General features: G+C 47.3%; 2 protein-coding genes across 7 annotated transcripts in view; one reads left to right on the forward strand and one right to left on the reverse strand.

The window, feature by feature from the left end:
• Nucleotides 1-529: 529 nt before the first annotated feature.
• Mier3 (MIER family member 3) overlaps nucleotides 530-23,785 on the forward strand; it is a 37,860-nt gene continuing 14,604 nt past the window's right edge. For 2 of the 6 annotated variants that reach the window (XM_045138923.1, XM_045138924.1), the window contains exons 1-8: nucleotides 839-910; nucleotides 3,131-3,155; nucleotides 6,325-6,470; nucleotides 15,686-15,820; nucleotides 17,655-17,775; nucleotides 18,985-19,070; nucleotides 19,442-19,514; nucleotides 21,857-22,008. In XM_045138923.1, the coding sequence (XP_044994858.1) occupies nucleotides 902-910; nucleotides 3,131-3,155; nucleotides 6,325-6,470; nucleotides 15,686-15,820; nucleotides 17,655-17,775; nucleotides 18,985-19,070; nucleotides 19,442-19,514; nucleotides 21,857-22,008 (747 nt within the window). In that variant the 5' untranslated portion in view covers nucleotides 839-901. Of the gene's footprint in view, nucleotides 548-838; nucleotides 911-2,648; nucleotides 2,697-3,130; nucleotides 3,156-6,324; nucleotides 6,471-15,685; nucleotides 15,821-17,654; nucleotides 17,776-18,984; nucleotides 19,071-19,441; nucleotides 19,515-21,856; nucleotides 22,009-23,785 lie in introns of those variants that run through there. The other 4 variants (XM_045138921.1, XM_045138922.1, XM_045138926.1 and 1 more) reach the window with 3 other exon arrangements.
• Setd9 (SET domain containing 9) overlaps nucleotides 8,968-23,785 on the reverse strand; it is a 43,917-nt gene continuing 29,099 nt past the window's right edge. The window contains exon 7 of the transcript XR_006634422.1: nucleotides 8,968-9,055. The gene's annotated coding sequence lies outside the window, so the exon portion shown is untranslated. The remainder of the gene's footprint in view (nucleotides 9,056-23,785) is intronic.

Raw genomic sequence — 23,785 nt, forward strand, 5'->3', positions numbered from 1 at the left:
AAAAACAAAACAGAACCTATTTGGCCAAAGTGCACTAACTGCACGGCAAGCTCCAAGCACCAGCGAATCCAGATCGCCGTTGCATCCCCCCCCAAAACACAGACACACACACACACACACACACACACACACACACACACCTCCCCGCAGGTGCCAAGCCTCCGTCCTCCTCCCCATCGGGGGATGTCGGGATTGGCAAGGACGCAAGGCAAGAGCCGTCCATCCTTCTCCCACTTGCCCCCCGTGGTGGTCCATCATCCCCACAGCATCGATCTGCCCGTCTCCCCACACCCCACCCCTCCACACGCCCCCCTCCCCCAATCCCTGCACACTTTGCTCTGGGGCCTCGATGGCTTGGCCAGGTAGGTGATGGAAGGATGTACAGTATATGTGTGTGTATGTGTGTGTGTGTGTGTGTGTGTGTGTTGGTCCCTCCTCCATCCTCCCCCTCCCCATCCCTTATGCATCTCCCCCCCACCCCGCGCTCGTCCCCTGCTGTCCAGTCGCGGCATCCCGGGGCGTGCAGGAACTTTGCAGGAGCCTGGGGGTGGGTGGGTGGGTGGGGAGGCGGAGAAGGGGAGGGAAGGAGGGAGGGCAGCGGGGCGGGCGTGGGCGTGGGCACCGGCCGGGCAGCGGAGGGGAGCGGGGGGGGGGGAGCGAGCGAGAGCCGCCGCGGGCTGCGGGTGGGCGGCGTGGGGGGGCGTGGAGGGGGACGTCGCGGGCCGAGCCCGTGGCCCTATAAGGGGGGGCCGAGCGGGCCGGCGGCTGGCGGGCGGGTGCCGGGGACGGCCAGCCGGCCGGGCGGGCGGGCGGGCGGGCGGCGGCGGCGGCTGCGATTGGCTCAGGCGTCCCCATCCGGGGACTGGGCTCGGCGCTGCTCGTTCGCCCTCAAGGTACCAATATGGCGGAGGTGAGCCGGAGGAAAGCCGGGGCTCGGAGCGGCCGGCGGCTTCCGAGTGCCCGCGGGCTAGGCGAGGGGATGGGCGTGAAGGGGCTTGATGGCGGCGGCGGTGGGGATACCGGGGGGTGTGTGGGGGGGGGGGGAAGGGGAAGGGGAGGGAGAGAGTCGGGGAGACCCCGGGTCGAGGGGATCCCCGGGGCGTCTGTGTGCCCCGAGCGCGCGCGCGCGCGCGGGTGTGTGCGTGTCCGGGGTGGGGTGGCGGGTTTGACTCACCGCGGAGTTGGGGGGCGCTGGGCGGACAGGACGCGGCGACGCCGGGGTCGCGGCGGCGGCGGCGGCGGCGGGGTGGAGGCCGGCCCCCGGGGCGCGGGCGGCGGGAACGGGCGTCCCGAGCCCGGCGCCGTCCGCGATCTAGGCCGCGCTCGGGCGTCGGGAGCGACGGCCGGGGGAACACCGGCGCCGGCTCCCGGGCTACCAGCGAGCCCCCGGGGCTGCAGGAAGGGAAGGATCGGGCGCGACGTTTCCCGCCCCCCCCCCTCAACCCGGCCTCCGCCAACCCCCCTCGCCAACGCCGCCGCCGCCACGCTCCGCCCGGAGCCGGCGCGGCGCCTCCTGCCGGGGCGGAGGCTGGCGGGGAGCGGCGGCCGCTGGGGTTTCTGCTCCGAGGCCCCGGAGGGTGGGTGCATGCATGGTGGAGGTATTGGGGGGGCGGGAGCTTGCAAAGCCTGACCCCCCCCGCCCCACGCACCCCGAGAAACCGCGCAGTGCACTTTGCTCCCAGGCGAGATGTGAAGGTTTGCGGGAGCGGCGGCCGCTGGGGTTTCTGCTCCGAGGCCCCCCCGGAGGGTGGGTGCATGCATGGTGGCGGTGGAAGGCAGCTTGCAAAGCCTGACCTCCCCAAAACACACATACGCACCCCGAGAAACCGCTCGGTGCACTTTGCTCCCAGGCGGGATGCGAAGGCTTGGGGGAGAGGCGGCCGCTGGGGTTTCTGCTCCGAGGCCCCCCCCGGTGCGTAGGTGCATGCATGATGGAAGTGAGGGACAGCTTGCAAAGCCTGACCCACCCCCAAAACACACACACGCACCCCGAGAAACCGCGCGGTGCACTTTGCTTCCAGGCGGGATGCGAAGGTTTGGGGGGAGCGGCGGCCGCTGGGGTTTCTGCTCCGAGGCCCCGGAGGGCGGGTGCATGCATGGTGGCGATGGGAGACAGCTTGCAAACCCTGACCCCCCAAAAAAGCACATAGCCACGGAGAAACCGCGGAGTGCACTTTGCTCAGAGGCGGGATGCGCGGCCGCTGGGGGCTTCGCGGGGCTCCATCACCACTCTGGCATCACAGCATCCACCCCCCCCACACACACACGCACTCCCGGGGAAATGCAGTACCCCCCCCAATCCCTTGTATGTCCACATCCCGGAGCATCCCCTCCTCTTTGCCTCTGGGGCGGGATGACTGCCCGTGTCTTGTTTCTTCTCTCACCCGCACCCCCCCACTCTCCGGGACTAGTGATGGGGGAGGCGACGCGCCCGGTACCCCGAGTGTGGGCCGCGGGAGTATGGGGAGGGACGGGACAGCCAATGTCCCCCAGGATCTGGAGCCCAAGTCTGTGGTCTCGGAAAGAGTGGGGGTAGGGGAAAGGGAGAAGGGACGCCCTTTGGGTTGGGGGCGAAGTGCTTGGGGCAGTGGATACAGCCCAGGAGTTGGGGTTCCTAGGTCTCCCCGCTTCCCCGCGCCCAGGGTCAGGCTGGGTCTGGGAAGATGAGTCCCTTTCTAGGAAAAGCTGACGCGCTTGTAAGAATTGGAGCGGGGTGGGATCTGGTGTGGTAGTGATGGGGGTGGTGGCTTTGGGGCGTGGTGGTGGGGGGCCTGGGGTGAGGACCTCTCCCGAGGTGCTAGGGATGAAGGGAAGGGACTGATGCGTCTTGGGCTTGCCTTCTCCGCTTTTTGGAACTTGCTGAGCTCCAAAGGGTGGCTTGGAGTTTGCCTGTTAAAGACTCCGGGGCTGCGGAGTTTTTTGTACATCGGGGACTTGGGGAGGAAGGCCAGGCAGCCAAGAGGGGGCCCCCGAAAGGGGCCCGGGGAGCGATCGCGGAGAAGCGACGTCCTGCGCTTTTTGGCAGCCGCCTCGAGCGCTCGGCCCCGCCTCCCGCGCGCCCGGGTGCCTGCGCTGCCTCCTTCCTGGCTGCCGGCGGAACCTCACACTTTTTCTTTTCTCTCTCCCCTAGGCTTCTTTTGGAAGTTCGAGCCCAGGTTTGTTCTCTTTTTTCCCCTTCTTCTTACCGCTTCGATGGGCCCCTGCCGGGTAATGGTGGGGATGGGATGTGCGAGGGTGGGAGGGGGCAGAACTCGGAGGTCTGCTGTGAAAAGGGCTCATCTGCACCAAAGCTCATCCGGCCGAGTTTTCGCCGATGGGTTTAAGTGCTTCAGTGCGCTGGTAGTGGAGTTGTTCGAGGAATGGTTCTGTTCATTTTGTTGCACGTTGGGGGAAAAAAACAGCAACCAAAAAACCTCGTTGTGAAGTTGCTGACAGACAACTGTCTTTAATTCTCACATATCTTTGTCATCGACAGCTAGGTAAAGCTATCTTAATAGAAAAGAAATCTCACGAATCTTCCAAACTTTGGCATAGAAAAGTTTTTGTTCGTACAGTGCTTTGGAGCTGAGACAACCTAAAATTTTCTAGTATGGTGTTTCTTAACCTTTTTTGAGATCAGGGTCCCCTGTCAGCATCCAGTTGAGTGAGGGACACCCCGGATTCTGCACACAGGTGTCATTACACAGGGTGTGAGGCAAAGATACCTTTGTTTTAGTTTCTCATGCTTTCTTTAGAAGCTCCTTTCTTCCCTACTTCGTAAGCTCACAAAAAAGTACCCGTGAACTTACCGACCGGCTTTATTTTACAGAGGAAAAGAGTAGTTTGCTGAGAGCCACCAACTTAATAGCAGAGTGTGGATGAGTCACGCACGTGTGTGTGTGTGTGTGTGTGTGTGTGTGTACATACAGGTGTACATGAACTGGAACGAGGGCCTCGTACATGTGAGGCCCGAGTCGTTCATTACATTACTGCCTCATTTAGAGTGAGTAATCTGCAGTTTGACTTTCTGTATTTAATTGACTTTGAGGACTCACTTGATGTCATTTAAGGTATTATAACATAATATATTAACACCAAGTGGAAGTCATTTATGATTATTTTAGAAATAGCTGCTGTGCATTCTAAAATTGTCTTTTGAAAGTTTTACTAATTTTGAGTGAATCATTTTCACTTTTCTTTCTTCCTTCCTTCCTTCCTTTCTTTTTTCTTTTCTTTTTTTGGTAGTTTTTAAAGGTATGGTCTCTCTGTAGCCCAGGCTGACCTGGAATTCACTATGTAGTCTCAGGGTGGCCTTGAACTCTCAGCAATCCTCTTACCTCTGCCTCCTCAATACTGGGATTAAAGGCGTTTATCACCATGCCCAGCTGAATCATTTCTTATAACTGAGTTCAGGAAAAGAATATTTTTGTGCCTGGCGGCAAACATTTGGATTTATGTTTTTGCTTCGTTGCCTGCTTTAAAAAAGTTGCCATCTAAGTAAAAAGCTGAAAGGCAGAGTAACTTTGGTGTGGAGCCAGACACTTGTAACTTGTTTTTAATCAATAAGCGAATTTTCTTTTTTATTAAGTAGAAACTTTGTATGGACACATCATGTGGTGGTACCATTATTTCTCTCCACGCTGTCCCCACTTCGCTGAGGGCCTCCATGGTGGGATTGCTGGTGTTCACCATGGTGTTGTGGGTTACGGGCTCTTAGAGCAGCAGTCAGGCATGTTTTTAAAAGAATATTAGAGCTGGAAGGGACTCTTACGTCATTTTAGCTAACTCGGCGTGTTTTGTAAATGAAAACCGGAGCTAGGCACCTGGGAAGATGGCCCAGCCGTTAGAGGCACTTACGGAGCCCACTAGCCCTGGTTGAATTCCCCAGTACCCGGTAAAGCCAGCCACACAAAATGGTGCATGCATCCGGAATTTGCAGCTGCAGACGAGAGGTTCTGGCCTGTCTGTACTCATTCTCTCTTGCAAACAAATGAAAAGATTAAAAAAAAAAAAACAAACCTGGAGCTAGAGATGGAAATGTCCGGTGGCTTACCCAGGTCCCAGAAGCAAGGACACAGCCAGGAGTAGACCGTCAGGCTCGTGTGCCTCGTCCTCTGCACCCGAAGGCTCCCAGCCGCCCTCGCCTCAGCAAATGTTTGAAATGAGCAGATGCTGTGGTTTTCACCATTAAGTACCACCAGTGTGAACATCCTAACAAAATAAGCCTAATAATTGTACTGTTAGGGGGACTAATGATTAGTAGCTGTGGTTTCTCTGTAGTAAAAACATTTTGGCCTAGTTCACTGTTTGGGTAGTGTTCTTATACTATACTTAAATGTTTGAAAATTTAAAATATTAAATAGCTTACCTAAATAACATTTCCATCCACTTGTATCCATACCCCTAGATTCCTATCTTTTTTCTAAGCTCTGAGGGTTACTAGCCTAATTGATTTAGATACTGGAGTGTAGAGCAAAGGGAGAAAATCCTGTTTTTCATAAATTTGATTTTATCCTTTTGGGATTATGGATTTTATTTTATTTTAGTAACCTGTTGATTTTGTATTAAAAACAGTACAATTTTATAAACAAGTTTGAACTGACAGGAACAACTGGTAATGGGATGTATCTTCTAAAACCCTCAGGATTTTCCATGCCTTCCTTCACGTAATTGTGAAAATTTTATTGGACTCCACAGTGAAGCGTAGACTGAGAGTTCAATGCTTTTGTGATCAAAGCTTGGAGTTTGCAGTACTGTTGGTGAGGGCTGAGTTTTGTGACTTTGAGGGTTAGAATCTGTATAAAATCTGTTTTCTCCTCTGAAGTCTTAGCCTGAGTGTATTAGTTGACTGTGATGCAGTCTTGAATTCATGGAAATGTAGTCCTTGTGATATTTTGCTACTGCTGCTTCTTTCTCCCCACTCTCCGTGCCTGGTGTTGAACCCTGGGGCTCACATTCCCCAGGCAATGCTCGGCCACTGGGCCTCATCCTCTTCACGCTGTTGCTTCTCAACAGGTGGTTTTAAGAAGCAAGTTTGACTGCTTTTCTCTTAGAACACTGATTTAAGACCAGGCCACTTAAGTCACTTTGTTGCTAATGTGCCTGTTTTTCATGCGTCCCTCATAAAAGTGTTGGTAGATGACTCTGCCTTGTTTGTCTGCTGATTTAGATGTCTCTTCGGGACAATGTGGTTTTCCTTTATAGCCTATGAAGTATATAGTAAACTTATTTAATAAAAACTACATATAAATATTAAAAGGAGCTGGCAGAAGAACACAAATTTTCATTTTCTTTTATAAATAGCCTTGCAAATATGTGTGAAGTAACCAGCGCGTTTTCTTCCAGTCGGCTCTCTGTCTTCGGAGGACCATGATTTTGACCCGACTGCGGAGATGTTGGTCCATGACTATGATGATGAAAGGACTCTTGAAGAAGAGGAAATGATGGGTGACGGTAAAAACTTCAGTTCTGAAATTGAAGACTTAGAAAAGGTAGAGACTTAACATTTTATAACATAAACTTGTAGTCAAGGCTTTGCAGTTCTATACTGTTATTTCGGAAACTATCTGAAACAAAAGTATAAATAACATTACATCTTAATAGAGAATGTCATTAATTTTCTCATTACTTTGAGAGTAGCTGAATCTGTACATTTTCATTAATTTTTCAAAATTATTTTGTATTTATTAACCTTTGTTTCTCTCCCCCCCCCCCACCCCCGCCATGGTTGGGGACCAAGCCCAGGGTCTTGTGCTTGCCAGACAGGCACTCTGCCACAGAGCTAGATCCCCAGCCTCCGTAACCTGTTGTTAAGCTTACGCCAGCACAGCGAAGGAGGTAATCCGGTTATTTTCCAGATGAGCAAATTGACTTATAAAGACTGTAGACCCTCACCTCAGCCCCGAATCTCATCCCTGCCTTCTTCATGTGCCGTACTGTTCTCTGTTGATCCAACTTCAATTAACTTAGTACTTGAGTAGATAGATATGGGGAGAAGTCTTTCTTCAAATAACTTATAATTGGTAGAAAACTTAAATTTTTTTTAAAGATTTAAAAACAATGTTTTATTTTTATTTATTTGAGAGAGAGAGAGAATGGGCATGCTAGGACTTCCACCCACTGAAAACAAAACTCCAGATGCTTGTAGCACGTTGTGCATCTGGTTTACATGGGTCCTGGAGAATCTTTACAGGCAGAATGCTTTACAGGCAAACGCCTTAACCACCAAGTCATCTATCCAATCTGAAAACTGAAAAATTTTTACCATCCTTTCAAACGTAAATTGGTAATGTTCTATTCTTTTTCCTCCAGTCATCTTATTAGAAGTTGGCAGGATTGAGTATAGTTCATCATAATTTTTTAAGCCCAAAGTCAGTATAAATTCAAATGAACTGTATTTTAAATTTGTATTTGTACTAGGACTGAGAAAGGCTTGCATAGGAGTCACTTTGGAAGGCTGTAGGATTATACTTATCTGTAAATTAATCTCGTTTGAAAATTTCCAGTCAGCTCTGATTCACAAAAGCCATCGGGAATAATACTGAATGATACCAGTCCTCTGAGTTCTCGTTCCTTTTTGTGGTCACAGAGCCCGCTACTTCCCAGATGCAACAGGCAAGGCTCTTACTGTCTCCGCCCCGCCCCGCCCCGCTGCTGCACAGAGAAGCGGGCAGTCTTCAGGGTCTAGCCTCCCAGCTGTGCTCCAGGAAATCTGCAGTCTTCAAGCACCTGCACTTACTAATGCAACCTGACTGCAGTTAGATTTACTCACATAAACTCCTCCAGGCCAGATGTGCGGCTCATGCCTATGGTCTTAGCACTTAAGAAGCAAAGGCCACGAGTTCAAGGCTAGCTGGATAACATAATGAGTTCTAGGCCAGTCTAGACCACCAGAAGCTTCCCAAAATAAAGATACCAGAAAAGAGCAGCAGTAAAGACTTACTTACACATGCCTAGCCTCCTTTCCTGTGCCTGTCTTTACTAAGTGCTGGGAATTAAATCTTTGTTTTATAATACCTATCACTGAATGTATACATTCAGAAAATGTATACCTTTGTAGGCTTAGGTGCAGTTTAATTGTTTCAACATCTTCACTGTACTTGGACATTCATTCTTATTGGCAAAATACAATGATTTTTGCTCTCTTGTGAAGATTCCGCTGGGTTGTGTCTTGTGCAGGGCGTAAGTGGCTATGTGGGAGTGACTGCCTACGTCCTCTGACCTGTGGCTCTTCTCTGTAGTACAGCGTAACTTGGTAGATGTGTTACATCTGTTCTAATTGATATCTTGTAGGACATGAGAATGAATAGAAGAATCAGGGACAGGTTTATAACCAATAAGAATAGTTAAAATTTTAGAAGAAATTTCATATTTTGAATTTTTTTAAATAACTTCAAGTTTTAATCTTTTTTATTGAAACTAATTAAGGTGTTAATACAATTTCGACAATTAGTACAATGACAATACAATGTTTACAATTTTAGGGAAATAATATTAATAATCATTTAAAACAATTACAAGTAAGTTTTACACTCTAGAAAATAAATTTGGTTGATGAATGTGGCCTGTACTTTAGTGCTTGTGTTGGTATATCATGTGGTATGGAAAATAAAAATAGAGATGCAAAAATCAGTTTTCTTACAGTAGCTCTTTGGTGAGTGTAGATTATGTGACAGGATTTTTGTTACTAAACGTGATACAATAAGATTCACCTTATCTTCCTATATTTTAATTTTTTCATAGTACTGTTTTCTGAGAGTTTTAAAGTTAAGACTTCTAGATTAGAGTTAGAACTTTTAAGGAGAAGAGGAACCCTGGTACCTGGGAGGAGGTGCTGGATTAGACTTGTCAGCTGAGCTAACCCTCACAGACCCGAGACCTTAGGAGAAAACTCACTTGTGCAGAACCTCGGCACCAGCGTTCACCCTCTCCACTCTGCCTTCAAGGCTGGAGAACAGACGGTTCTTGCTTGGTACCAGCTCTGTCCAGGGAGGCTCAAAGGTCTTCTCCTGAGCTCAGTAATCAGTTTGCTGCCGCGGTGATCTCTGTCTCCCGGAACAGGTGATCATGTTTGCGTCTTTACAGAAAAGGTAGGGTTCTCATGAGAGACTACCAAGAGCCCCCTCCCCACCCAAATAAAACCCTTTTATATTTCTTCCTATTATCTAAGCCTAGATTGTAATACTTTTGCTTTTGGTTTTTCCCCTTCTGTTTTGTGAATTTGTATTGAAGAGTTGAGACAGGGTCTTGTCAGGCCCATATTGGCCTCGAATTTGTGACCCTCGTGCCTCGTGAGGACTGTCCTTGGAGGTGTGTACTGCCACACCCAACTGTTCTTTGACTTTCACACACAAACATTTATTTCAACATAGAATTCTACTCAAGTTTTTCTCACACTTGGAAGGAATTATCTTTTGAACTCCATGTTACCCTCAGTCATTCTCTTTTGGGGCCAAGTTGTATGGACATATCTGTGCTTTCTCCTCTCCCACTTAGCCTAGCTTGGTCTTTTCCACCTCACTATAAGGTCTCCAATAATTCTGGCTGCCGAGCAGGAAAGGGCTTGTGTTCACCTCCCTTGATGGCTGTGGTGTGTCACGCCAGTGGCCATCGCTGGCTGCTCTGCACTTGCTTCCTCCATTGCTGACGTTCCGCCTTCTCCTCCCCTGCCCTCGACCATCTCCCTGCTGTTCCTCCTCCTCCTCCTCGACCCTCCACAATCTCCTGCTTCTCTTCCTGCCAGTCTACCCTTGTGTGTCTCCCTCTCCCTTAGTCATGGACTTCACATTCTCCCTGGTTTTAGCTTTCATCCTCTCGCTCTGTCCACCCTTTCTGGGTGATTGGTGCGTCCCTCAAGCCCATCACTTCAGCTTTCACCTCCATTCTATCATTGCCTTCGAAAGCCCCGAGTATTCCGTGTTTCTGTTGCACAGGGCACTATGGTCATCTCCCTTCAGGGCCAGAAGTCTTGCACACTGTTCAGTCTCCTATATCCTTTTTCTTTTCTCCCAGACAAGTCAAAAAACTGGTTTTTCCCTTATATTTAAATTTTTTTGTTTATTTATTTTTATTTATTTATTTGAGAGCAACAGACAGAGTGAGAAAGAGGCAGAGAGAGAGAGACATAGAGAGAATGGGCGTGCCAGGGCTTCCAGCCACTGTAAACGAACTCCAGATGCATACACCCCCTTGTGCATCTGGCTAACGTGGGTCCTGGGGAGTTGAGCCTTGAACTGGGGTCCTTAGGCTTCACAGGCAAGTACTTAACTGCTATGCCATCTCTCCAGCCCAATTTCCCTTATATTTAAAAAAATAATTCCCATCTTTAGTTCAGGTTCTCATTCTTCTACTTTCCCTAGTGCATTCTTTCTAAAATCCAAACCAGGTTTTGAATTTGTAGACATAGCCTGTTGCCTATCAGGCCCTATATCTGGAAATTCTTCTAATACATAGATCTTTTCTCTTTTCTCTCTGCCCTCTCCTAGGTATGCTCATCAGCTTCCGTGCCTTTAAATATCATCTAGATGCTAATGAATGCCAGATTTATATCTTTAGCCCAGCCTGTTCTCTGAGCTCCAGGCTCCTGGCCAACTTGACTTTTCTACTTGGATGACTTATTAGTTTTCTTAAACTTAACTTGTATCCTCTGCAGAAGTCTTGGATTTTATTTTTACAAAACTTTTCTTCCTTTGGTCTTTTCTGTCTCTCTAAAATTTCTGTCCCTCTGCTCAAATAGAAGTCTTGGAGCTGCCCTCCCCTTTCTCCATTTACGCACTCAGTCACCTGTCGTGTCTCTTCTCAGAAGAGGTCTCATCTGCTCACTTCTCTGCGTATCTGTAGCACTGTTTGTTGCAGTCCCCTTCTCACTGCTGGGACAAACACCTGACCAGAAGCATCTTATGGGAAGAAAGGGTTTCATCTGGGTTCACAAGTTGGCTTAGTTCAGCTTCAGCATACGTCCACAGCAAAGAGAGAAGAGCAAATGCCAGCAAGCAGGAACAGCCAGAGCCCAGGCTGGCTCTCTGCACACCTAGGAGTGCTGGGCCCACCCAGTGACGCGCGTCCTCCGACAGCACTCTGCTTACGGAAGACTAAGGGGAAGCTTCATTGAAAATACCCAAAGCGCTGGGTATGCCTTTACCCTAAGGGCAGTGCATGCCTTTAATCCTAGCTCTTGGGAGGCAGAGGTAGGATTGATAGGAATTCGAGGCCAGCCTGAGACTACAGAGTGAGTTCCAGGTCATTCTGGGCTACAAAACAAATGAATAAACAAAAAAATAAAAATACCTAAAGCTGGGGCTGGAAAGATGGCTTAGCGGTTAAGCACTTGCCTGTGAAGCCTAAGGACCCCGGTTCGAGGCTCGATTCCCCAGGACCTATGTTAGCCAGATGCACAAGGGGGCACACACATCTGGAGTTTGTTTGCAGTGGCTGGAGGCCCTGGCGCACCCATTCTTTCTCTCTCTCTGCCTCTTTCTGTGTCTGTTACTGTCAAATAAATAAATGAAAATAAACCAAAAAAAATTAAAAAAAAAAACCTAAAGCTGTGTGGGACATACATTTACATTCAAATGCCACATTCCATCCCTGGTTCTTATAGACTTGATCATCTTACAATGCAAATTGCATTCAGTCCAGCTTCAAACTTTACCAACTTTCACGTTGTTCAGAAGTCCAGAGTCTCCTCTGAGACTCAAGAGAATCTCTTAACTGTGAGCCCTGCAAGATCAAAACCCAGGTTACATACATCCTATTACAAAAAGGCCTAACAAGGACGGACTGGACCAATGCACCATCAGTAACCAGCAGGTAAACTTCAAACATCCGCAGTTCAAGTCCAGCAGCTAGAACCAGAAGTGAAGTCTCTGCGTTTCCAATTCCAACCCTCCTGCTGAGCTGCTCCCAGCCCAGGGAGAACTTCTTCCCATGCTGTGGCTCTCATTGGCAGTTGTTCCATGGTCCTGGTTTATCCATAGTGTCCTTGGGTTTATACTGGAAATCACAGTTCCTCTTCATAGCTTCATACATGGCCTTACGAAGCCTCCATACTGATGGTTCAACCCTGCTTCACTTTGTCATATCTTCATGGCTCCTGGAACTGTGTGACCTTTGTGCCCTGCTTTTCTGCATCTTTTTATGCTTCCAAAACCAGTACCAGGTGGGCAGCATAGCCAGATTTTAAATCCAGGGGGAAGAAAGGTTGGCCTTGGAGAGCAAATACTCTTTCACCAGCCTTCCTTCAAGCTACCTCCTTTCAGAATTTGCATTCTTACTAGTTTGAATGGTCCTTGATTTTTCCACTGTCCCAGTGCACAACAGATAGCACATCTGCAACGGTGGTAATCTCCCTTAGTGATGTAACGTAACTAATCTAAAACCAGTTTTTTGTGCCTATAACATTAAACTTGCTTGATCTTGTCATATCTTCCTTTTCTATACCTTCTGCCAAGCATACCAGTCCATTACGTACTTACTTTATTTATTTATTTTGGTTGTCTGAGGTAGGGTCTCACTGTAGTCCAGACTGACCTGGAATTCACTCTGTAGTCTCCGGGTGGCCTCAAACTCATGGCAGTCCTTCTACCACTGCCTCCCAAGTGCTGGTATTAAAGGCTTGTGCCACCAAGTCCAGCTCCATTACTTTTAATTCAACTTTGCTCAAATTCTCAGGGTATTGTTGGAATGTAGCCAGCCTTTCTGTTAGCAGCCCCACTCTAACAAAGTTTTCTCCTTTCCCTTTGAAACTTTATAAGCCAAGCCTTCACAGGTCTCTCTGCATTAAGGATTTTCAAACTCATCAGAACAGCTCATCAAGCTCTGCTTATAGCACTGCAAAGCTTTTTCAGTCCAAAATACCAAATTGTTCCACATTTCTCCTGCAGCACATTCTAAAAGACCAAAACTCACATTCATTGCATCAGTGACTCCACTTCTGGTACCAACTTCCCTGTTGCTATTACCTTTTTGTTGATGAGACAAACACCCAAGCAGAGGCAGCTTGTGGGAGGCAAGAGTTTATTTCAGGTATCCAGATTCATCCAGGGGCAGTATCACCATTGGTCAGAAGTTGCCTCAGTTCATCAGAGGGAAAAACCAACACCAGCAGGTGCAAGCAGCCAGAGCCCAGACTGGCTCTTTACATACCTGGTAGGCCTGGACTCATCCACCCCAGTGACACACCACTTCCAAGCAGGGCCCTGAAGCCACCACACTGTTCAAAGCTTGCGCCATGCTCTTTGAGTAGTTCCCAAGTCTTTCTACTTTCTACAACGTTCTGTATGCAACCACTGAGTCTTTTAAGAAGAAATGATGACATACTGTTCTCCAGTAGTTTCCATTGCCCTGGAATAAAGTCCACATCTCCTACCCTAGCCATGAAGAATCACCTTCTGGTTTCATGTTTTTTTGTTTGTTTGTTTTGTTTTTGCCTGGATGCTCTTCACAGAAATAATTATGTCCCAAACTTTGGGACTCCGCTCAATATTTTGTGTCTTTCTTTGCTACCCAGTGAGAGTGGACTTACAGAGTTACTCAGTACTTTAGGGTTTCATTTGTATTCGTCATAGTCAGCATCCCATCCCCTCTAAGCTATAGGAAGGCAAGGCCTCCGTTTCATGCCAGCAGCTGACAGAGTGGCTTCCTGACCATCAGTGTCACTCAGGGTAGAGCATGTTCCCCTGAGACACAGCCTTTACCTGTCAAGGGATTTTTTTTCCAAGACTTTGCTCAGTGTTTACCCTCTGACTGTGTCTCTTTTCCATACTGCTTTTCTTGGGGTGTATGTTTTCCTGCTCCATACTCAAAACTTCTTAGCACCAATTCCAGAATTGGAATCATAGCCATTGCATCGTACCATACTTGTCACTAGCACTGAATTCCTTCAGAACAGGGGCTTTCCACCAGCTTCTGTACCCCTGGCCAGTAGCCCTGGGCAGAGAAGTCAGTAAACTATGGAAAGGGAAAGTCTACCATCTGGCGCAACAGGTGACAGTTGCTGTCTGACCAGGTGGGGAGGGAGTCAACTGAAACAGCTCAGAGGAAAGCTACTGACAGGTGGTTGGTCACCATGCGGCCCAAGCACATCTCGCAGTACAGGCAAGGTGGGGCAAGACAGTGGGTGCTGGTTTGAATCGGGAGACTGATAAGCCATGGAACTCTCTCCACGGGGTTGGGGGGGGGGGTCAACTTCAGTTTATGCTGACCGTCCAACTCAGTTTTTTGTGTGTGGGTTTTTTTTTTTGAGGTAGGGTCTCGCTTTAAGATAAGGCTGACCTGGAATTCACTATGGAGTCTCAGGGTGGCCTCAAACTCACGGCAATCCTCCTATCTCTACCCCCCAAGTGCTGGGATTAAAGGCATGCTCCACCACGCCCAGTTCCAACTCAGTTTTTTAAATTGATCTCAATCCCAAGCTAAAGGGATTCTACAAGTGACAATTATTACAGTCACTAGAAAGGTTTATGTCTCCTGCAAACTTTTAGATTAGCATTCTCTCATATGCCTCATTGTAAGTTTACCTAGCATGATCCTGTCAGGCTCAGAGGTGTATAAACCTTACATATCTGCAAAGGGCAAAGGTTGACGGTCAGATTTGTGGAAAACACACAGAGCCTGCTTTCCCTGTGGACCCTGCTGGACAGACAGAAAACTCTAGAGCGATCACTGACCATCTCAGCTTGCTTTGTGGTCACTTGTGAACATGTGTTACATGGGGAATGTTTTGGCATCTTCATGCTGTGTGTTTTGTGACATAGGTGTGTTTGACTTTAAGGAAAAACTAAGTCCACAAGAAAGCTTTCACAATATCTCTTAATTGATACAGATAAACATTTAAAATATTTAACAAATAAATAAGATTGTGAGTTTCTTGTTTGGGGTTACTCATTTGAATGATAACTGTAAATAGTTCTATATCGTGTCGTAGCTAAAGTAAGATCTACTTAGAAGGAAACACAGCTGGCCTAGGTGGGGAAGCAGTGGCAGGGCGTCACTTTGAGGCATGGCATTGGTGGGTGTAATACGCGCAGCCCTGTAGCCAAAGTGGGCGCTCTTATCCCAGTGCCGCTGTTGGTAAGAGACCGCGGGAGAGTGGGATTCAAATGCAGAACAGCGCTTCAATTTTCTTACCCATAGGGAAGAGAATACAGTTTTCATCCATTGTCTGTGTGTGTGTGTGGGGGGGCTCATAGGAAATATTAGCTGTGCTTGTAAGAATATAAGAGGGTGATTGTGGTGTGAACTTTAGTGGTGGTAATGAATGTTCAGACACCATTTCCATCAGGGGTCTTCTTTCTACTAACATGATGGATAAACTAAATGGTCATCTGTTGCTTAATTGCAAGGAAACAAGCTGTAAATTATGTGATGTCATGATTGATTGGGATGCTTGGCTTGAGTTAACACGTAGGTTCTAGAAGTTTGGTCCTGGTTTTGGACAGCAGTACAAAAAGAACCTGAGCCGGGCGTGGTGGCGCACGCCTTTAATCCCAGCACTCGGGAGGCAGAGGTAGGAGAATCGCTGTGAGTTCAAGGCCACCCTGAGACTACAGAGTTAATTCCAGGTCAGCCTGGACCAGAGTGAGACCCTACCTCGAAAAACCAAAAAAAAAAAAGGAACCTGAAACTTGGCTTTGGCTGGTACTGCTGTGTGACGTGCGGACAGCGCAGTTCAGTGTGTGACCCCGACTGCGCTCGTGTCTGTTGGTAGGAAGGAAATATGCCCCTGGAAGATTTGCTGGCATTCTACGGTTATGAATCTACAATCCCGGCGGTTACAAATTCCAGCGCAAACAGCTCTCCGAGTGAACTTGCAGATGAGCTACCGGACATGACACTGGACAAGGTGAGCGCCGCCCTGAAGAGAGCAGGTCCGTCCACCGTCACGTTCCAGTGCCGGGAAACTTGATGCTCACTCTTGCTGGTATCATTTTGATACCGACGTAACATTTGCCTTTGATCATGCTATATTTTAAGAATAGAATAGCTTTTTAATATGTCGCATACCTGAGTATTCTCCAAGATTTTTCTTTTTGTTTGGACATTGTTTATAAACTTACATCTATTTGGCTTAACTTTTTTTTTTCTTTCTTTTCAAGGTTGGGTCTCACTCTAGTTCCTTCACTGTGTAGTCTCAAGGTGGCCTCGAACTCATAGCGATCCTCCAACCTCTGCCTCCCGAGTGTGGGATTAAAGGCGTGCGCCACCACGCCTGGCTATTTAACTTAACTTCTTATCGTCTCCTAGAAGCCTTCAAAGCGGTTTTGCTTAGGCATGGCGTTGCAGGTGGGTTCTAGTTTGGGGCCATGGGCTCCAGCAACCAAGGCCTTGGCGACCCGCCTCTAAGGCAGGCGGGCTGTGAGCAGGCTCGCTGCTGGCCGAGGAGAGGCGCCGCGGCTTAGGCCTCGTCTGTGCGCTCGCTCCCCACTGACAGTGGTCACCGGAGCGGCGCGGCCCAAGCGCGAGCTTGCTCCTACACCCGAGTAAAACGCCAGTGTGCTTTTAAAGTTCTGTCTCTAGTCAGAATTGACCATTCGCTGGACTTTCAATCATTGAGAGTGTGGCGACTTTTTTTTTTTTTTTTTTTAGTTTTTTATTTGGCAAAAAGTAAATATAATTGTTAACTACTCAGAAATCAGGTTTTTGTTTATATGTTTGTTTGGGGATTGCTCTCACTGTGTTGGATGGACATGAAATTTTAAATCAGATTCGCCTGCCTCGGCTTCACAGCTTGGTACTTTGGACATATACCACTCTGCTAGTTATTTTGGTTACATAGTTACTCAAAACTAGGTTGCAGTTTCCAGTAAGCTCTCTGCACACCCATAAATTAAGCAAGTTGTTTAAGTATATAATTTCATTTGTGTTATTTTATAGTGTATTATTAAAAATAAAGAGTAGGACTGGAGAGATGGCTTAGCGGTTAAGTGCTTGCCTGTGAAGCCTGAGGACCCTGGTTCGAGGCTTGATTCCCCAGGACTCAACGTTAGCCAGATGCACAAGGGGGTGCACACGTTTGGAGTTCGTTTACAGTGGCTGGAGGCCCTGGCGCGCTCATTCTCTCTCTCTGTCCCTGTCGCTCTTAAATAAATAAAAATAAACAATTTTTAAAAATGTCTAGCACATTAAAAATTTTTTTTAAGTATATATTAAATATATAACTAAATATTAAATATTATTAAATATTTGTGCACATGAGATAAAATATAGGAGTATTTCAATGTTTACAAAACAAGGCACAAAATAGTTCTTAATTTTAGTCTGTGTTATAAAAATGAATTGCTTTTTTTTTTTTTTTTTTTTTTTGAGGTAGGGTCTCACTCTAGCTCAGGCTGACCTGGAATTTACTATGTAGTCTCAGGTGGCCTCGAACTCCCGGCGATCCTCCTACCTCTGCCTCCCAAGTGCTGGGCTTAAAGGCATGCACCACCATGCCTGGCTGAAATGCATTTTTCTTAACCAGTAAGATGTAATCATTTCGCTGGGCATGGTGGCATACATCTTTCTTTAATCCCAGCACTCAGGAGGCAGAGGCAGGAGGATCGCCGTGAGTTCGAGGCCACCCTGAGACTACATAGTGAATTCCCGGTCAGCCTGGGCTAGAGTGAGACCCTACCTCATCAGAAACACACACAAAGAAAGGATGGGATCATTTCTAACTGTGCCTCCTACTCTTCCAGGAGGAAATAGCAAAAGACCTGTTGTCCGGTGATGATGAGGAAACCCAGTCATCTGCGGACGATCTGACGCCATCAGTGACTTCTCACGAGACTTCCGATTTCTTCCCTAGGCCTTTGCGATGTAAGAAACCAGCCCTGCTGCCTAACGTGGGCCGTGGGGCCACAAGCTTGATGCATTTACTGTGTGCAGCAGCAGAATAGCCTGACTGTTGACAGTTTAAATAAAACACTTTCATAATCTGAGTTTATAATAGAAGATCATAACCTATTTTATTGTGGCAGAGGCGAACTAATACACTGTTGAAATTGAAACTTTCACTTGGTTTTTCAAGGCTGCTTATTTTCTTTCCCAAGACCCATCTGTTGCTATGGTAACCTGTCTTCGTTCAACTATGGAATTATATAGATATTTTTTTTTTCTTTTGGATTTTGTTAAAAGGCCATGTTTAACAGTTTTTGTTAACTTAGCATGCTCAAAAAGTATTTTTATTTTCAGTAATTCTTTAGTTTTAAATTTTTTTTTATATTTTGGTTTTTCTATCTCACTGCAGCCCAGGTTGACCTGGAACACATATTCTGTAGCTCCAGGCTGGCTTTGAACTCATGGCCATCCTCCTACCTCAGTCTCTCAAGTGCTTAAAAGTTTTATTTATTTTATTTGCAAGGAGAAAGAGAGAGAATGGGCATACCAGGGCCTCCTGCTACTGCAAACAAACTCCAGATGCATGCGTCACTCTATCTGGCTTGATGTGGATACTGGGGTAATCAAACCCAGGCCGCTAGGTTTGAAAGCACGCACCTTAACCACTGAGCCATCTCTTCGGCCCTCTCATTTATTTTTTCAAGGTAGGGTCTTGCTGTAGCCCAGGCTGACCTGTAATTCACTCAGTATTCTCAGGGTGGCCTTGAACTCACAGTGATCCTCCTGCCTCTGCCTCCCAAGTGCAGGGATTAAAGGTGTGTGCCACCACGCCGGGCTTCATTTATTTTGTAAAGGTATTTTGTAAGGTAGCAAACCTGCTCACTCAACAGTTCCGTGTGAACACACGTGTGTGTGCACAGAACAATTTTGAGGGTGTTGATTAGCTGTTTGTGTGTGGCCCCTTCTCATCAGTCTAGAGAGTCCCAGTGCTTTGCTTCCTGTTCCAGGTGGGCTCAGTGGTTCCTTCACTGACCACCAGGTCACTGGACACAATTTGGCTGATGTTTGTTGTGAAAATCGTGCATGTTTAGTTATAATTAGGTGAATCTCATTGGTTAAGCAAATTTCTATAAATTACAAAAGATATTTTCTCAGGAACAACAAAAACCTTTTGGATTTTCTCTTAAGCAAATACTACTTGTGATGGTGATAAGGAATCAGAGGTCGAAGATGTTGACGCGGACAGTGGTAACTCACCTGAAGACCTGAGAAAGGTGAGCTAAGTTTTCAGTCTAGCAGGACACTCCTAAAGTGCCTTCAGAAACATTTCTGGGGCTGGGGAAATGGCTCAGTGATTAAAGGCACCTGCTGGCCCAGGTTCAATACCCCAGAACCCATGTAAAGCCAGACAGACAGACAAACTGGTGCTTGCTTGTGGGGTTTCGTAGTGGCAAGAGGTCCTAGTGGACCCAGACTCCCCCTCCCCTTGCTCACGTAAATATATTAAAGAATTTCTGGAGTGATTTATGGTAATTTTGCTTTCATAAGATAGAATGTTGATTCATAGAAACAAATTAGTGATTGGATTATCTTTCAGTGTTTATCTTTTTATAATGAATTGTTTTTCCTTCTAATTTTCCTGTAGGAAATAATGATCGGTTTACAGTATCAGGCAGAGATCCCCCCTTACCTTGGAGAGTATGATGGTAATGAGAAAGGTAAGGAAAGCTTGATTTTGACAGAGGTTAAACTACCACTGAATGTGTTTGTTTAAATACCTGATTACCAAGCTAGGTGATAAAAAGGCAGATTTTGGAGCAGAAGAGCGTCTGGCATCAGGATATTTAGGTCTCACTAGGGGAAAACATATCAAAAACAATCCTGAAGCTGGACGTGGTGGTGCAGACCTATAATCCTAGCGCCACAGAGCCTGATGCAGGAGGACCAAAGGCACCGGCAGCCTGGGTCGGCTACTGAGTAGCAAGAACTTGTTTCAAAAAAGATGACGTCACCACGAGACTTGGAGTCCCACCCTGCCGTGCTCCCCTGGGCCTGTGCACCCAGGGCCGCTCCTCAGGCCAGACACAGAAAGAAGCCATTGCCTGAAGCAATGAGACCGTTACCAGCAGAGTCCTGTGGAAAGAAAACGCTCAAAGACACACTAATAGAAACTGGCCCAGCCACGGGCGAGCAAGAGGTGGATGTGAGGGAGCCACACCCCACTCCCTGTGAACAGCTGTTCTGACAGCTTCAGCAGACGCCAGCTGCATTTGCTTGTGAAAGTTTGGAGGGCGGACGGTGTTAGGATCAAAGGTACAGGTGTACTTAGGTAGCTGGTCATGGGGACCTAGCAGCACCGGTTTCCTAACCTGCCCTCCTGGGCTGTAGATACCGCGAATGACATTCTTGGCCCTGGCTCCTTAGCTTCGCTCACCCGGGCCAGCCTTGGCGTGGAGGAGGGCCGAGCTCTTATGGTCAAATGTAATGTTCTCTCCAGTGTACCTTCTGCATTTGGGGGGAATTAGCCCACCCTACTATTTCTCTTTTTAAAACTATTTTTATTCATTTATTTTCAAGCAGAGAGAGATAGACTAGAGATGGAGAGAAAGAATGGGCACATCAGGGCCTCCGGCCACTGCAGATGAATTCCAGACGCATGTGCTACTTTGTGCATCTGGCTTTACATGGGTCCTTGGGAATCGAACCCAGGTCCTGAGAATTAAACCCAGGTCATTAGGCTTTGAAGTGTCTTAACTGCTGAGCCATCTCTCCATACCCCAAATTATTTTTCTACTTCAGTTGTGACCAAAAAGGAAAGAAAGTGGGTCCAGAAACTTCTCTAAAACATTAAACTTGGCCAGGTGGGGTGGCACGTGTCTGTTCTCCCTGCACTGGGGAGACAGAGGCAGGAAGTTCTCATGTTGAAGCCAGCGTGGTTTATGTAAAGACTCCCCTTCCCCACAGGAAACAGTCACTCTCCCTGTCTCACAGGCACTTTGACTTCCCTCTACCTGGGAATGACAGTGCTTGTCTTACATAACACGTTGATTCTGCTTTATAGTAAGTTACCAATCATTTTGTTCGTAGAGATTATGGAAAGTTTCCTTCTCTTATTTTTTTTTTAAGATTTTATTTATTTATTAGAGATAGAGAAAGAGTGAGAATGGGCACTCCAGGGCCTCTAGCCATTGCAAATGAACTGATGCATGTGCCACAATGTGCATCTGGTTTGTGTGGGACCTGGAGAATCGAACCTGGGTCATTAGTCTTCGCAGGCAAACGCCTTAACCGCTAAGCCATTTCTGTAGCCCGCTTCTCTTATTCTTTATCCTTCTTTCCCAAGCCTTGTTGGCCAGGGTGGGGAAGAGAGGCTGGCAAATTTGTTTCCTCCTTTAAATAAAAATTCACATTTTGGAGCCAGGCGCGGTGGCACACACCTTTAATCCCAGCACTCGGGAGGCAGAGGTAGGAGGATTGCCATGAGTTCGAGGCCACCCTGAGACTCCATAGTGAATTCCAGGTTAGCCTGGGCTAGAGCGAGACCCTACCTTGGGGGAAAAAAAAAATCACATTTTGGAAGGAAATCAGTAAAGGAAGATGTTGCCCTTCTTACATATTATGTTACCTGATATTCCTTAAGCATTGTTATCTGATGGTTTGGGTTTTATTTCTATTTATTCTCATTTTCCAATTTTAACCTCAAGAGATTTCATGGGATCATTTAGGGAATTCAAGGGAAATTCCAAGGAGGTTATTAGAGAATTTAACAGGTTATTTTACTGCTTCATTAGGAGTATAAGATACCAGTATGGGGTTTTAGACTTTACAAGGCATAGAAAGCCTTTGGAATGGTCAGCAAATCTAGCTACCAAAAAAGCTCCTTGCTTGAACCATTGAGACCTGGATAAGAAGTCATTTTGTATGCCAGGGAAAGCCTGCACTTGCCTGACATTCAGATTACTGTGTCGTCAAGGTTAGTTTCGTGTCCTAGAGCTGAGCCTCCTCAGGGAGCGGAGGAGTCTGCGCATTTCGTAACGTGTCCGCTATCTTTCCTCGTCAGTGTGTGAAAATGAAGACCAGTTACTGTGGCGCCCTGACGTGGTTTTGGAGAGCAAAGTTAAGGAGTACCTTGTTGAGACCTCACTGAGAACTGGAAGTGAGAAAATGATAGACAGGATGTCTTCAGGAGCCCACACAAGGGACAACGAACAGGTGTGCATCAACTTTGGTTTTATTGGAATACCGTTTAACTTACTGATCTCAAATATTTGATTCAAATAGTCCTTAGATGTGAATTAGCTATCTGGGATTTTTTTTTTTTTTAATGGCAGAGCACAGATTTCTCTCTCTCTGGTGGTTTTGCTTCTTTTCTTCTGCTCTGTGTGTGTGTACTGGTACCTTCTTTTGCATTTTGATTTTGATGTTTTTACATTTTTTTGTGGTTCATTTTTAGTTATTTATTTGAGAGTGACAGAGATAGAGAAAGAGGCAGATAGAGAGAGAGAGAATGGGTACACCAGGGCTCCAGCCACTGTAAACGAACTCCAGACATGTGCACCCCCTTGTGCATCTGGCTAACGTGGGTCCTGGGGAATCGAGCCTTGAACCAGGGTCCTTAGGCTTCACAGGCAAGCGCTTAACCGCTAAGCCACTAAGCCATCTCTCCAGCCCTGATTTTTTTTTTTTTTAATAAGGTAGGGTCTCACTCTAGCCCAAGCTGACCTGGAGCTCACTCTAGTGTCAGGCTGGCCTTGAACTCACAGTGATCTTCCTACCTCTTCCTCCTGCGTGCTGTGATTAAAGGCATGCACCACTACGCCTGGTCTTACACTCATATCTTTAAGTGGAGTTTTATATCTTTTTAATCTCATAATCTTATTTTTTCCTCACCACAGAGAATTCTTTAATGCCTCATGCTTTTCTCGTTGTTATGTGTGTTGTGTGGGGGGTGCGTGCGTACAGACGTGCATGCCTGGTGTGCACAGGCCACAGGAGAAGGCAGGTGTCTCCCTCTGTCACTCAACTACCTTATTTCCTTGAGACAAGTCTCTGAACCTGCACCTGCCGGTTTTCAGTTAAACTGGCTAACCCGGCAGCCCCAGGGGCTCCCCTGCCTCCTCAGCACTGAGTCTGTAGACGTGTGGGGCCGCACCTGGCTGTCCTGAGGGTCGAACCCACGTCCTCATGTGGGCAGCAAGTGCTCTTAGTACTGAGCCGTCTCCCCACACCCTCACTCACTCATTCTTGACCATATTCCATTTACTATCTCTCGTTTAAATGTTTGTGTGATGGACTTTCAATTTTAATGATCAAAGCATTCTTTGAATTATTCTTGAGTTTTATTCACAAGGAAATTCGAAGGTCATGTCTGTTAAAAGTGTAAACTTGATCAGGAGCATTGTGAAACACGCGTGCGCCTGGGGATGACCGGCCCCGGTGATGGTGGGGTGGGGTGGGGGGAATATGTGTGTCAGGGTTTGAATGCACTCGTTGTGCCCTTTGCACATCTGCTTCACTCTATGTACTCAGCCTGCGTGAGCTACTGATGAGTACTCAGAGATCAGTAGGCTTCAGTTTGAATTGCCGACCTCCAAGTAGCATAAAGAAGTCGTGTTAGCTGGGGCTACAGCTCAGTGGTAGAGTTCTTGCCGAGCATGTGTGAAGCCCTCCATTCATTTGCCAGCAGTACAGTGGGAGGAATGGGATATGAGTGAGGATGGATTACGGCCAGTTCAAGGCTTAATCAGCTGTCAGACAGCAGTCTTGGTGGTATTTGTTGCAGTCACATTACTGGTAGCAATCACCCAACCAAGAGCAGCTTGTGGGGCGGGGGGAGAGGTTTATTTTGGCTTACAGGCTCGAGGGCAAGCTCCATGATGGCAGGAAAAATGATGGCATGAGCAGAGGGTGGACATCACCCCCTGGCCAACATAAGGTGGACAATAGCAACAGGAGAGTGTGCCAAACACTGGCTTGGGTGAGCTGGCTA

Source organism: Jaculus jaculus, chromosome 20 (assembly GCF_020740685.1).
Source record: "Jaculus jaculus isolate mJacJac1 chromosome 20, mJacJac1.mat.Y.cur, whole genome shotgun sequence".
NCBI lineage: Eukaryota > Metazoa > Chordata > Mammalia > Rodentia > Dipodidae > Jaculus > Jaculus jaculus.